This window comes from Zonotrichia albicollis, chromosome 12 (assembly GCF_047830755.1).
Source record: "Zonotrichia albicollis isolate bZonAlb1 chromosome 12, bZonAlb1.hap1, whole genome shotgun sequence".
Taxonomy (NCBI): Eukaryota; Metazoa; Chordata; class Aves; order Passeriformes; family Passerellidae; genus Zonotrichia; species Zonotrichia albicollis.
The window spans coordinates 21,667,078-21,679,975 of NC_133830.1; the positions used below are offsets into that span (position 1 = coordinate 21,667,078).

The 12,898-nt window shown below is 48.9% G+C and overlaps 1 protein-coding gene across 9 annotated transcripts in view; it reads right to left on the bottom strand.

The window, feature by feature from the left end:
- The window catches only part of WNK2 (WNK lysine deficient protein kinase 2), a 96,263-nt gene extending 85,184 nt beyond the window's left edge, over window positions 1–11,079 (bottom strand). For 4 of the 9 annotated variants that reach the window (XM_074550192.1, XM_074550195.1, XM_074550194.1 and 1 more), the window contains exon 1: window positions 9,696–11,079. In XM_074550192.1, coding sequence (XP_074406293.1) covers window positions 9,696–10,409 — 714 coding nt within the window. In that variant the 5' untranslated portion in view covers window positions 10,410–11,079. The remainder of the gene's footprint in view (window positions 1–9,695) is intronic. The other 5 variants (XM_074550198.1, XM_074550197.1, XM_074550199.1 and 2 more) reach the window with 2 other exon arrangements.
- Between the last annotated feature and the right edge of the window lie 1,819 nt (window positions 11,080–12,898).

A 12,898-nucleotide genomic window follows, 5' to 3' on the forward strand; every position in this document is an offset into this window, starting at 1 on the left:
CCCAGGTTCATGAGGATGTTCAGAGACACCAGATGCTGTCCCAGCTGTCACTGACTGACAGTCCTGAGGCTGCACAAAGCAGTGCCCAAGGAAACACTCTGCACAACTGGGAGGCTCTCAGGTGAAATGGCATCTCATCAGATTAATCATATGAGATAATTCATGCAATTGTTGAGATGACCCTCTAAACAAAAACAAGGAATGTGAAAAAAGGATAAGTGTATATACCCTGTGGCAGTGTACAAGGTGCAGACTGTGCCCTTTTAACTTTTAGAGGGCAGAAGACAGGAAAGAGAAGGAATGAGAAGGAAAAAAAGTCATTTATTAAAAGCCTACTGGAACTGGAAAGCTTTTGTGAGGTAGCATTCATTTTACCAATAAAGCCTTCCTAACAAGGCAGTGGAGAGTGATGAGGCATTGACACAGATTGCTCAGAGAAGCGGCCAATGCCCCATCCTTGGACATGCTCAAGGCCAGGTTGAATGGAGCTTTGGACAATTTGGTGCAGTGCAAATTATCCAAGCCCATGGCAGGGGACTAAAATGAGATGGTCTTTAAGTTCCTTTATAACCCAAACCCTTCTGTGATTCTAAAAAATGTTAAAGGCGGGCAGGAAGGGACTGACAAACACCCTGTGACCATTCCCTAACCCGTAACAAAGCCAGACAGCATCAGTCACACCTATCACACCCAAAGTCACACATATCACACCCAAAGCAGCAACACTGGATTTCATTCTCAGGAACCAAGTCTGTAAAGTGTGTATTTTTTGTGGGGTCCTGCTTGGACAAAGCCACCTGCCCCAGGCACAGACCTTCCCGTTCCAGGCACTCTCCATCAGCAGCTCCCTGCTGAGATTCCCCCCCAGTATGGCTACAACCCCAGCAGTGCTAGCTATAAATGGGGTTGTTATTCAGCAACATCACAAATAAAAGGAAGAAAAGGGCTGGATAGTATTTGTATGGCTAAAATCAAATCCCCAGTCCCCTCCTTGTGGCAGTTACTTTTGAATATCCAGGCTTCATTATACCAAGTGTCTCATTTCACACTGAAAAGCCGCAAAACACAGCCATGCAGCAAACATTCTTCGAAGCCCACAAGTGCATAAGCCTGAGCTTGTTATCTCCTTCCCTCAAACAAAAAACATGGTTTATATATACTAAAAAAAAGTATATCCACGCTTCAGTAAATTAAGCCGCACTTAAAGTTTAGAGAAAGAATTGCTCTAATAGTTTTGTAGCTTTCCTGGTTACAAACTTGTCATTATAGATTCATCCAAGTGAACAGATACACATTTTAATCACACACTTTTTAATGACTAACTGTTTCTTGTGGTCAGGGATGTCAGCCTCTCATCAAAGCCTTCCATGATAGCAGCCCCTGTGGGGATGTTGTGTACCTACTGCATGGCAGGAGAACAGGTTCTGGCAGAGTACTCATGAGTGAGGACAGAAATTCAAGCTGTCAAGTCCTAAACATAAAAATTATAATTTATTCCAGCAAGTTAAAAAGACATTTCACTTCCCTCTCCTAACCAGCAACTTGCTTCAAGTTTCTACTTTCTGTACTTTGAAAAGAAGGCTTAATCCTCTTGCTCAGAGAGGGATTCAGAGCTGTCTATAGCCTAGAGGAAGCCACAGCCTGCCTCCACAGCAGTATCTGGTATCACATGGGAAACTATCCAGTCGGCTTCATTTAACATGAGACTGTAAAAATAAGGCATAAAACTGCCCTGGGTCCCAATGAACTCTGCTGCAGGCACCTGGGGCTCTGACAGCCAGTCCTCAGCTGCCAGCACACCGAGGGCTCTGTGCCGTGCCTCAAGGCAAGGTGCCTGCAACAGCTCCAGCCTCCAGCATGTGCCCCAAACGGCCCCAGCCTTGAAATGTGTGTGCCCCCCCTGTGTGAGCACAGCTGGGACCCAGAAATCAACCCAAACCGCACACCCATCCCATGGGGACAGAGCTGAGCGATGGCACCCACTCTCCCCTGACGTGACACCTGGCAGAGGCACTGCCCATCTCCCCTCCCACAGTGGCCAAACTTAGACTGAAGAACTTACACCACAAGGGGAGATTCATTCCCAGCTCCCCTCACGTGTGCAAGGCTCATTGAAGCCTTTACCAAACCACCTTAAACTACTACCCTGGCAGCTAAGGAAAGAGCGAGGGGCACAGCTCCTGCAATTTCATGCTCTGAAAACAGAAGATTCTGCCATTCTTAGCAATATAAGTGTCATAACTGAGATAAAAGCAAGCCCATTTCATTAGTGTAACACTTACTTTATTATCTACAACTCTCCAAACACACACTGATATGAAAGAGAAACAAAACAAGTTCAGATGCAAACAACCATGCCTGTTTTCCTTAATTAATCAGCAAAGCCTGGAACCAAACAAGCCTATTTTGATAATATCTGGCTCTTGTAAAACTGATTGCAGGGTTTTAGCAGAGCACTGCACAGGCCAGCAGCAAAGAGCTACATCCCCTGGAAATGTTGTGATTCCCCCCCCACGTTCCAAAGCACTCTGTTTGAACAGCAGGATTGATTCTGCTCAGCCAAGCACCACGGCTGCACCAGCTCTGGCCACACAATGGGGCACCTGAAATGCTCCTCTAACTGAAGCAGCCCAGCATCAGACAAGGCAACATGAAAAAGCTGCTTATTTCATGAAAATCTGGAATAAACACCACAACTTTAATCCTTTGAGCACGCACTAGTGAGAGAAGGGAACATCCATTTCAGAAGCGGACAGAGGCAAGGCCTGGTCCAGATAGTATTTGTGTGGCTAAAATCAAATCCTGCTTCTGTAAAATCAATACTCGGTTCTCAATACATGAGATGACCAACTGTCATCTGTTCTTTTTAATAAAGCCTTATTTTATAGAATATAGAACAAATTTTATCATTCAGCTAAGAAAAAAACCCTTTCTCCATCTGTTTAGCCTGACTGGGTTTTAGGCAGTTTAAGCACGTGAAATGCACTAACACTGCCTTTGGACAAGTCCTGTTACTTCAGGAATACAAAATATAACATTACCATGCTCAGTTCTGAACCAGTTTAGAGGCTCGTGCTTTGCAAAAAAGTTAATGGAAAATACTTGACAGTTCCCCAAATCAACACAAACACATACATAAACAAAAACATTCCCAAACAAACAATAAGGCAGCCATAATCCATATAGGTTTACATTCAAATTCTCTGAATTTTGAGAAAATAAAAGACCTTTAAAATAGAGAGAGATTAACTATATCAGGACTTCCAGAATCTGAAAAAGATATTCATAAATAGCTTTGGCAACTAGCTACTGTACAGCCTCCTCCCACACAAAAGCATTACAAAACAGGACTGGCGTGTAACAAAACAAAATGCTCATTTCCTTTTAGGTTTTCAATTTTTTTTACAAAAAATATTAATCAAACCAATATCTAAAACTCAAATTAACTTTAGTAGGTGGTGCTGAGATACATCACAGGATCAAATACCATTCTAAGAACATTTAATTTTCCTTTAAGAAGGTCAAGAATGAAGATCAGATTGAATTCACATAACATGACAAACTTAGAATTCCCCACAGTGTTAACCATGCCTTCTCCCTTCAGTTTTCATGAATAAGTAGTTTATAGTCCACTGCAGCAAACTGACGAACGGATAGTGTTAGGTCTTCAGTTACTCCTTCCTTGCCAGTTTGAACAAGATGGACATTCCCAGAACATGGTCTTTCATTTTGCCCATTATTCCCATTGCACATTTAAGCACTGTATCATACAGACATATAACTCTACTAACACTATACAGTAAAATCATTTTCCAGTGGGTGTAATTTTTTTTAAAAAGCATTTTGGGGATTATGATGAACTGAAAGCACAGGTAAGAACATTCAAGACCAAGATGGGAGTATCTCCCATAAAATACAATTCAAGATGAGTACAGGTATGAGTTTACTTATATTTCTTTAAGGGATTGCAGAGAGACATCACCACTCCCTCCACTACCTGAACATCATGGAAGAGTCACTCCAGAAAGTTTTCAGAGAACATTTTTTACCATCTGATCTGAAACTCAATTAAGGTTCACCAATTGTTACAGACAACCAGCTGGGAAATAAGATGCTTCCTAAGGCTTAGAGGTGTTCAGTGACATGTCTCAACTTGTATTCACAACACAGGTGATGGCAGAGGATGGGGAGAACAAGCAGGACTTGTGATCCACCCCATGTCCCAATCCCCCAGTGTCTTTTACAGAACATGGCCATTTGCATGTGAAAAGAATCTCTCAGTAGCTATGTAGCTAAATCTGAATGGACAAAATTCCTAACAATCACACTGTTTGGGATAAGTGTAATGCCAGAATGAGATATGGACCTGATTCCTTTGGAGGACGATGAAATTTTAATCAGGGATAAAGGAAGTTGCTTATGGTTTGAAGATCAGTACATTCCAGAGTAAGGAACCAGTGACACATAAAAGGGGCTCTGTTTTGTGGTTTATGTAGAAACTGGGCTTAGAAGAATGTACAAGCACTCTTGTAGTGGCGCAGAGTGCAGGCAGAAGCAGCTGCAGCCGGGCAGCGCTGGAGAAGGTGGCTGTGACCCTCCTGCAGGATGGCTGACCTCTGCTCCCCAGGAGGCAGGAGGGCAGCACAGTCAGGGACCTGCTCTCTCCTTTCAGAGCTACACAGCAATAGCAAGGTACTGGACTGAAAGGTATTTCCACTTGACTTGTCAACACCACAAAGAAAATCCTCTGCTGCCCTTCTTGGCCAACCTCTGTTTCAGGCACACCAAAATCAACACTGGGATGGAAAGCACCCATACTGCCTATAAGTGTCACTTGAAGGAAAAGATACATTCCCAAACATAACTTCATACATATATATACACATATAAATGAAGCAAACCAGTTCTGCTTCCACATGACCCTTCTGGATATTCTCCAGCTGCTCTCTGCAAGCCCCTCCTGCTGCAGCGCAACCAAGACATCTCTTCCAGCAGGAGTGCCAAGTGTCACACATCTTGTGTGACACGCCTTTGGCTGCCCTTGCCTGGCACCTACGGCCTGCCCAGGCACCACGCATCAACACTCAGCTCATATTTATGTCTTCTGGCCAGCAGACCCAATCCAGAGCTTAATGCACACACAGGAAGGTGTCCTGCTGCTGGCCGTCAACAGCCACATGGCGGCAAATCCAAAAACCAAACTTCTCAATTCTCACTGAACTCGCATGCACTGCTGCAGTGGGCTCCTGAGGCAGGAGCCTCCCTCCCCAGCAATGCTTTCACTCCCAACCCTTACAGTGAGTTTCCTACCTTCCAGGACACACTCTTTCAAACCTCTGCAGCATCTCTAATCACTGAGACTACCAAAATGCATTAACTCCAACAGCCAGCATCTTTTAGCACATCATTACCATTGCCTCAGAACTCTTAAACCTGTTACACCCCAGCCATAAAACATCACCAGTGTAAACTCACGTGTCACTCATGTCAGACTGCGGATCAATTGCAAGGATCACCACAGTGACAGCTTGCAACATCAACTTTTTGCACCCCCCATCAGCTGTGGATATGAGATGAGCAAAGGGACCAGAAATATCCTTTACACCCGGCTCTGATTTGAAGTAGTTTCTTCTCATGGCAGCTGGACCCACACATTTAGCATGAAGAATTTCACCAGAATTAAGGGCACGCAACCAACCTTGAGGCACAATGTGCTCAAAGCAAAAGAAAGGAGTCTTGTGTGATTCACGAGCAGAATGTGAAGCCTGACCCAGCTCTATTTCATTTACTGAATTTGAGAAGCAGTCTATTAATAGTTCACTACCATATCCCTGCCCTGCTTCTCCATGCCAGGGCAACAGCTCGGGTAGCAAACACCAGTGATACAGGCACACATTTTCATACTGACACTGTAGAACACAGCTAATCCCAATTGTTTCAATTTAAACAGAAGTCATATTCACAAGAATTAACTGGAAACAGACAAAATTGGTCTTGAACTTCACTTAGTGTGAGCAGACAGCAATACCAGACTCAAGCTTTCAGGCATAGTCTCAGTCTCTTTTCTTCTCTCAGATTTTCTAAATTATTCTGTGCATTTACACTACAAAGTCTATCTGGCCAATAAATTACCAGTAGAGATAGTAACCTGCTATTATTTCGACATCAGATGAAAGCTGCCAGCCAGCAAGGACACCAACAAAAGCCAAACTACCACACTACTTGAAATCCTGGAGTTACTACCCTTTTCAGGAAAAAAAAAACCCTGGAATTTTGATACAGGGGCATAAGACTGTGATGATCATCAGGCATCTCACACCTTCCTGTGGCAGCAGGATAAGACAGCCCAACCTTTCCCCATTCCTCAACAAAAAAAAAAATTAAAATTAAATACGATGGTGGTATTCACAGTCCAAGCAAGAACCATAAAGTACAATGAGGCCTCTGCATTTCACAATTCCAGGTCTGACTCTTTACAGGGTCCCTACATATTCCCAAAGGGAAACATGATGTGATTTTGAAACCATTCATCTAACTAAAGAGAATATTTGGCTTGCAAGCAGGGGAGTGGTAAAGCCTGTATTCCTTATTCATGACCCAACACTTTACCCAGGAGTGCAACACTGTAATACTGTTATGCCAAAGCCTCAGCACACAGCGACCATACACCATTAATTAATATTAATTATAGCTTCTGAAAACCTTGGAATGCAAACCCTTCCAAAACTGCAAGGGCACACTAATCCTGCTCTAGTACTTCAGCTTCATGAAGGAACAATAGCCTTATTTTCTAGCTAGAATTCAACCACAGCTTTCACCTCTTCAGACAGGTCTAAAGCCCAGATCGTTTGGCTAGCACTTGGGTCCCGCCCTAATCAGAGCTATGACTTCAGTTCTGAACCCCAAAGCCACTTTTCAATGAAATAAAGCCACTGAACAAGAATGGCTTGCGAGGCCTTTGTACAGATGGACAAAGACACACAGGCAACAGCACAAGTGGGCTGAAAAACCACTGAGCCAGGACAGGATTAATGCCTGGAACCTCAATGCTGTCCACTTTCATTTCCCCGCTCCAAGTGGAACAAGCACAAGCGCATCTCCACAAAAAAAAAAAAAAAACAAAAAAAAAAAAAAAAAACTACAGGTTGCAGCAATTTTTCCACAAAAAGGCTGTGGCCTGGGTTCTGATGGTGTGAGGCTGCAGAGGAAGGCATTTTGTCTCTTAACAGCATGGTGATATGATGGCTTCCACTCAGTCTCCTGCTACCTATAGGGAACTTCAAATTTGTGCAGAGAAACACAAATGGGGCAGATCTAACTGACACAGCTCACAATAAAAAATAAAAAAAAAGAGCCCCCCAACAGCCATGAATAAAGTGATTTACTTGACAGCATCCTCTGAATGTTTTCCCTAAAATTCCCCAGCTGAACTGAGAGCATTCTACAAGTCAAAGAGACAACACAGCCATTCACTCTTCTCCCATTGCCTCCTCCATGCAAATCCAGTCCGGAGGCACAGGTTTTAATCCTATAGTCGTTAAAGGCTTTTGTCATTCAATGAGGCTTTCCCAATCCAGACGCAAGTACTGGCTTCCAAAGTCACATACCATCTCACATTACCTTCGGCATCACCCAAAACTGCACCCAGTAGAGTTTAAGGGACCCAGCAGCCCCTGCCTCCGAGGGATTCACACCAATTTCTCTAAAGCAGCCAAACAATAATTTTCTTTCCACAATTAGAAGCCTAAAGCAAATCCTGTATCTCATTGAAAATATCTAGCAGTAAGACCTGATTTGGGCTGAAGCGCATATAGTGAAAACTAATAGGAATTTGAGCATTATACAGATTTCTTCACACACAGTCAGTACAAGAATTCCTAAACAAGTGTAATTAAGAATATGAAGGCCATTCACCAGGTAAGAAAGCTTTCACGCTGCAGTTTTCCCTGCCTAATCTCTTCCTTAGGTGTACATGATGCAGACTAGCACTTCCAAGCAGCGTTCACCAATACATTTGGCAGGCTTTGGTCTTTAAAGCCGCTACATTACAGAAAATACGTGGAAAATCCCTTTCTGTCAACCCCCTGCTAGAGCCCTCTGAGAAAACCCGGCATCATGCTGAATCCTGGGTCTGTGCTATGGCTCTGCAGTGATGGGGCTGGCCTGGGCTGCACGGACTGACAGGAGCAGCATCAGCCTCTCCCCACCTGCCCTCCACCCAGCCACCACCCCTCGTGCGTGTCAGGCTGCTGAAGCAGAAGCCTTATACACTCCGGATTTAGTTCCCAGCAAAGCCAGACTGCCCCCAGGCTTTCCTCCAGCAGCTCTCTTTTAAATCCCCTTAACAATCCCCCAGACCCCCTTTCACCACAAACCCACCAAGACCCCCGGGCTGGAGGAGAGAGGGGTTCAGCCCCTCAGCACCAGCCCTCCATACCTTGCCCGACTGCTGTGCCTCCCATTCTGCATCCCTGGCTGATAAAAGCTGGGGAATGCACGACTATGAAGACTGAGAAGTGGTCCCCATAATTCTTAATAAGAGAGCACTTCTGCAGTGAATTATGATTATGTTGTGTAATGAAATCACCAGAGAATAAAGATGTGGCTGTACATCCATCCCCAGCTATCCCAGGCAGCCAGGAGTAATTTACAAACAGATTGGGCCAACATTTAAATATAAACAACCAAGAGCTTAGACATACAATAACACGTTATTTCCATATCAGTTTCAAACAGTCTTGTAGGCCATAAAGCTCAGCCATCCAATGGAACTTTAAAGACCCCAAATCACAAGAGTTAAACCTCCTTTCACCTAAGTTACAGAGTAACTCAGGCTGAAAACAAAACCAATATCCATTCTGTATTAGGTTTTTCTATTAGCCCTCATTCCAATGGACGCCAACAAAAGTGAGGTAACAGGCACTATAAGAAAAAAAAAAATAGGCATGCACGACTGTGATTTTTACTAAATGCTACAAAATCCACCAAGAACAGGGTAACAGCAAAAGACAGCAACTAAACCTTCGTTCTCTTTAGATATTACTGGATGATACTACTTCATTCTGAAGATCTGGTACTTTAATGTAAAAATCTGCCTTTTCAAAGGTATTTGGACAGATAAGTCTTTGACCTAACCAAAGTACTGCAAACGTGGTACTTAGAAAAGGGCAAGCACCGGGGCATATTAGGAGGTTTCATTCACTAGGGCATTGACAATTTCCTGGCAGGGGAGAGGGAAGGTCGGGGAGAGCAGCTTCTCAGCTTTATGAAGCCATAACACAAAAGGAAATTTTGCCCCTGCAAACGCTCTCAAACCACCGACTGTCGGTGTCATTTTAACCGGGAGCGGCTGCCCGAGAGGGGCTGGGGCCGGGCCGAGCATCCCCGCTCCGCCCTTGCCAGGGCGCGGGAGCCACGCGTGACCTGCGCTGCACCAGGCGGGTCCTGCGCGGCCCCCGCGGCGGCAGCGGCGCCGGGCCGAGGGGGTTAAGCGTGGGAGGAGTGTACATAAGGTGGTGGATGCAGAGCCAATGGGGATATTGCGCTATAGTTAGACACTGGATTCTAAGCGATGGTGACCATAAAGGCTGCTCAGGGCTGAGCTGCTCTGAATGACACCAGCACGGCGCCTTTAGTTCCCGGCTTATAAGGCAGAAAAAAAAAAAAAAAAGCACCGGAGGATCAGCTAGGCTTACCTGCAGTTCACACCACGCGACTTCGACCCACGTCTCCGTGTCCAGACCCTTGTAGACCGTTTTGAAGGATCCCCGCCCGAGTTCAATATCAAACTTTAGGAACCTGCCATCCGGCGAGGTGGCAACCGCTTTCATATCGGCCTCCTCCTCGGGCTCCTCTTTCTTAGCCTTGCCCTGGTCCTTGGCAGCATCCTGCGCCTCTCTCCGCTCCGCATCCTTGCCCGGCTCCTTCTGCTCCTCGGCGCCCGCGGTGCTGCTGGCGGGCGGCGTTGCCCGCGGCTCCCCGGAGCACTCGGCCTCCCGGCCCGCCGCTTCCGTCGCCCCCTGCCCCACCTTGGCCCGCTCCGCGATTATCCTCCGGGTTTTGGGGAGCAGGATGATTCTCCGCTGGTGCTCCGCCTCGGGCAGGTCGAAGGCGGGCTCCTCCTGGTCCGAGTCCACCACGCTCCTCCGCAGGAACCGCTGATGGACCAGCTTGGGGTCCCTGGAGCCGGGACCGCGGGCCGGAGGGGTGGGGGCCCCGGGGGCTGCCGGCGCCGCAGCAGCGTCCGTGCCTGCGGCCGCCCCGCTCCGCCCGCCGCCGGGCCCATCCATGTTCACGCCTGTCTCCGCGGCCGGCGGAGCGCCGGGCTCGGCAGCGGCTGGAACCCCGCCACGGCCGCCGCCTCTGCCGCCGCGCCGAGGTGCCGCTCTGGCATCACCCCCACTTTCCATCCGGGCCGAGGGCTCAGCGCCCGCCGCCGCCCCGGCCCGGGGGAGTCACCGCGAGCCGCGCCCGCGCCGCCACCTGCGCGGGGCAGAGCGCAGCCCTGAGGCGCCGCCACGGCCCGGCCCGGCCCCCGGGCACCTCCCCCGGCCCCGGGGCTCCGACCAGCCGGGCCCCCGGGCCGGGCCGCGGCCGCTCTGACCGGGCTCCCCCTCGTCTCCGGTGCCCGGCAGGGGCGCGGCCGAGAGCGCCAGACGACCGGTGCAGCCCCTCACCTGCGGCGGGCCCGCGCACAAAGGCGCGGCGGGGCCGTTACTTACGTGCGGAGCCGGGGGCTGCCGCGCTCAGCGCCATGCGCGGGGGAAGGCGGGCGGCGGAGGAGGGGCGGCTCCGCCGAGCGTGCGCCTGCCCGGGTGCGCGGCGGGGCCGGGGGAGCCGTTGCCGGTGCGGGGCTCCGCGGCTCGGCTCAGCTCGGCTCGGCTCAGCTCGGCCCGCCCCTGCGCCGCAGCCCGCCCCCGCCGCAGCGCCGGCCCTGCCGCACCTCCCGCTCCGCGCCCGGCGGCTCCGCGCCCCTGCCCGCGGGCACCCTGCGGCAGCCCCGCCGCGCCTCCGCCCGCCGCCGCTTTTTTGTCAATGGCAGAGCTCCCGGGCAGCGCCCATTTCGGGCACCGGCTCTCGGCGACCGCCAATGAGGCTGCGGAGGGTGGGCGGCCGCCCCCCGACCTCGGCCCCGCCGCAGACAATGGGAGGGTCCCGCGCCCCGCCGCCACCTCGCTCCGCGTCCGGCAACGTCCGCCCCTGGGCAGGTGCCCCCACGGGCCCAGAGCATCCCCAGAGAGCATCCTCCCACGGCATCTCCCGACAGGCATGCCCCGAGTGCATCCCCTCCAGAGCAGCCCACCGAGACCATCCACCGAGAACCTGCCCTCCACAGCATCCCTCCCAGAGCACCCCCCGAGTGCATCACTCCCAGACATCTCCCCCAGAGCATCCCCCGAGTGCATCACTCCCAGGCACCCCCCCAGAGCATCCCCCGAGCGCTCAGTGCCCGCGCAGGTGTGCGATGAGTGCAGGGCGCTGGCCTCAACTCCCTCGGATTTCTGGATCCAGGAGGTGGCTGTGCCAAGAAGCCGATTATCATGCCTGCAAGTAAAGGGAAGGTGACTTGAAGGGATCTGGATACTCTTTGCACACAGCATCTTTGCATCAGCGTTCCTCAAATGCAAAATGTGACCAGGGACTGACTCGGGCGTGGCCACTGCAAACACCACAAGCCCAGCCATGTGCTGCGTGGTAGGTCACAACACATGACAGGCCTCATGACCTTGGGTTATCGTTTTTGTGGTTTTTTTCTTTATTCCAGGCAGTTCAATAATCAGTCTATGGATATTGACCCCGTCATTCACTGTGACCAACACTTCAAATTAGCCTACATAGAGGGAAACTTTGATCTCAACACCCATCTGTGCTTCGAAGAACCCCCCTGGAGCACTGCCTCCAGTTCTGGGGGCCTCAGCACAAGAAGAATATCGACCTGCTGGAGCTGGGACAGAGGAGGCCACAAGAATAATTGGAGGCCCATTGCTCTGGAGACAGGCTGGAAGAGCTGGGGATGGTCACCTGGAGAAGAAGGGCTCCAAAAGAGCTGGAGAAGGACTTTGGGCAACAGCCTAGAGGGCCAGGACAAAAGAGAATGGCTTCCCACTGCCAGAGAGCAGGGTTAAATGGGATATGGGGAAGGAATTATTGCCTGTGAGGATGGGGAGGTCCTGGAAGAGGTTTCCAAGAGAAGCTGTGGCTGCCCCATCCCTGAAAATTTCCAAGGTCAGTTTGGATGGGGCTCGGAGCATCCTGGGATAGAGGAAGGGTTAGGAATGCCCATCGCAGGGTTAGGAATGAGATGGGCTTTAAGATTTCTTCCAACCCAAACTTCTGTAATCCATCTTTGGGTGAGGTCAGAGACGTGGGACACTGGCTTTGCCAAAGGCTGTGCCCTGTAACAGCTGTGACATTTCTGCTCTGTAAATTCACAAAAGGACTCTAGTTGCCACTACTGCCAAGCTGCTTTCAAGTATTACGTTCATACAAACATACCGTATGTTTTTGTTATTAAAATTTAAATAAATAAAGAAAAATAAAAAGCTAAGTTTTACCAAGTAAAATCCCTGAGATTTCTGAAGGAAAGGAAGTTGACTGTCAGGCAACCATAATTAGTTCTTGTTTTAATTAATTAATTTTCAGTTAAGAATGATTTTTTAAAAAACCCTTTAAAATAAGAAACTGGGTAGTTATTGTACGGATGTTTTATTTTTCACACTTCACTAATAATTCAGCCTCATGGATGCATTTGATCTTTTGGTGGTTTGCTTTTTGAAGTGTTCAAATATCAGTGATATTTCTAGGACTTGCAATTGTGGCATGAAACACGGATTTGTGTGCTGTATAGAAACCCGAATTCCCGAATATTAGTCCTATATGCTGGGCTCTGCACCTCTCT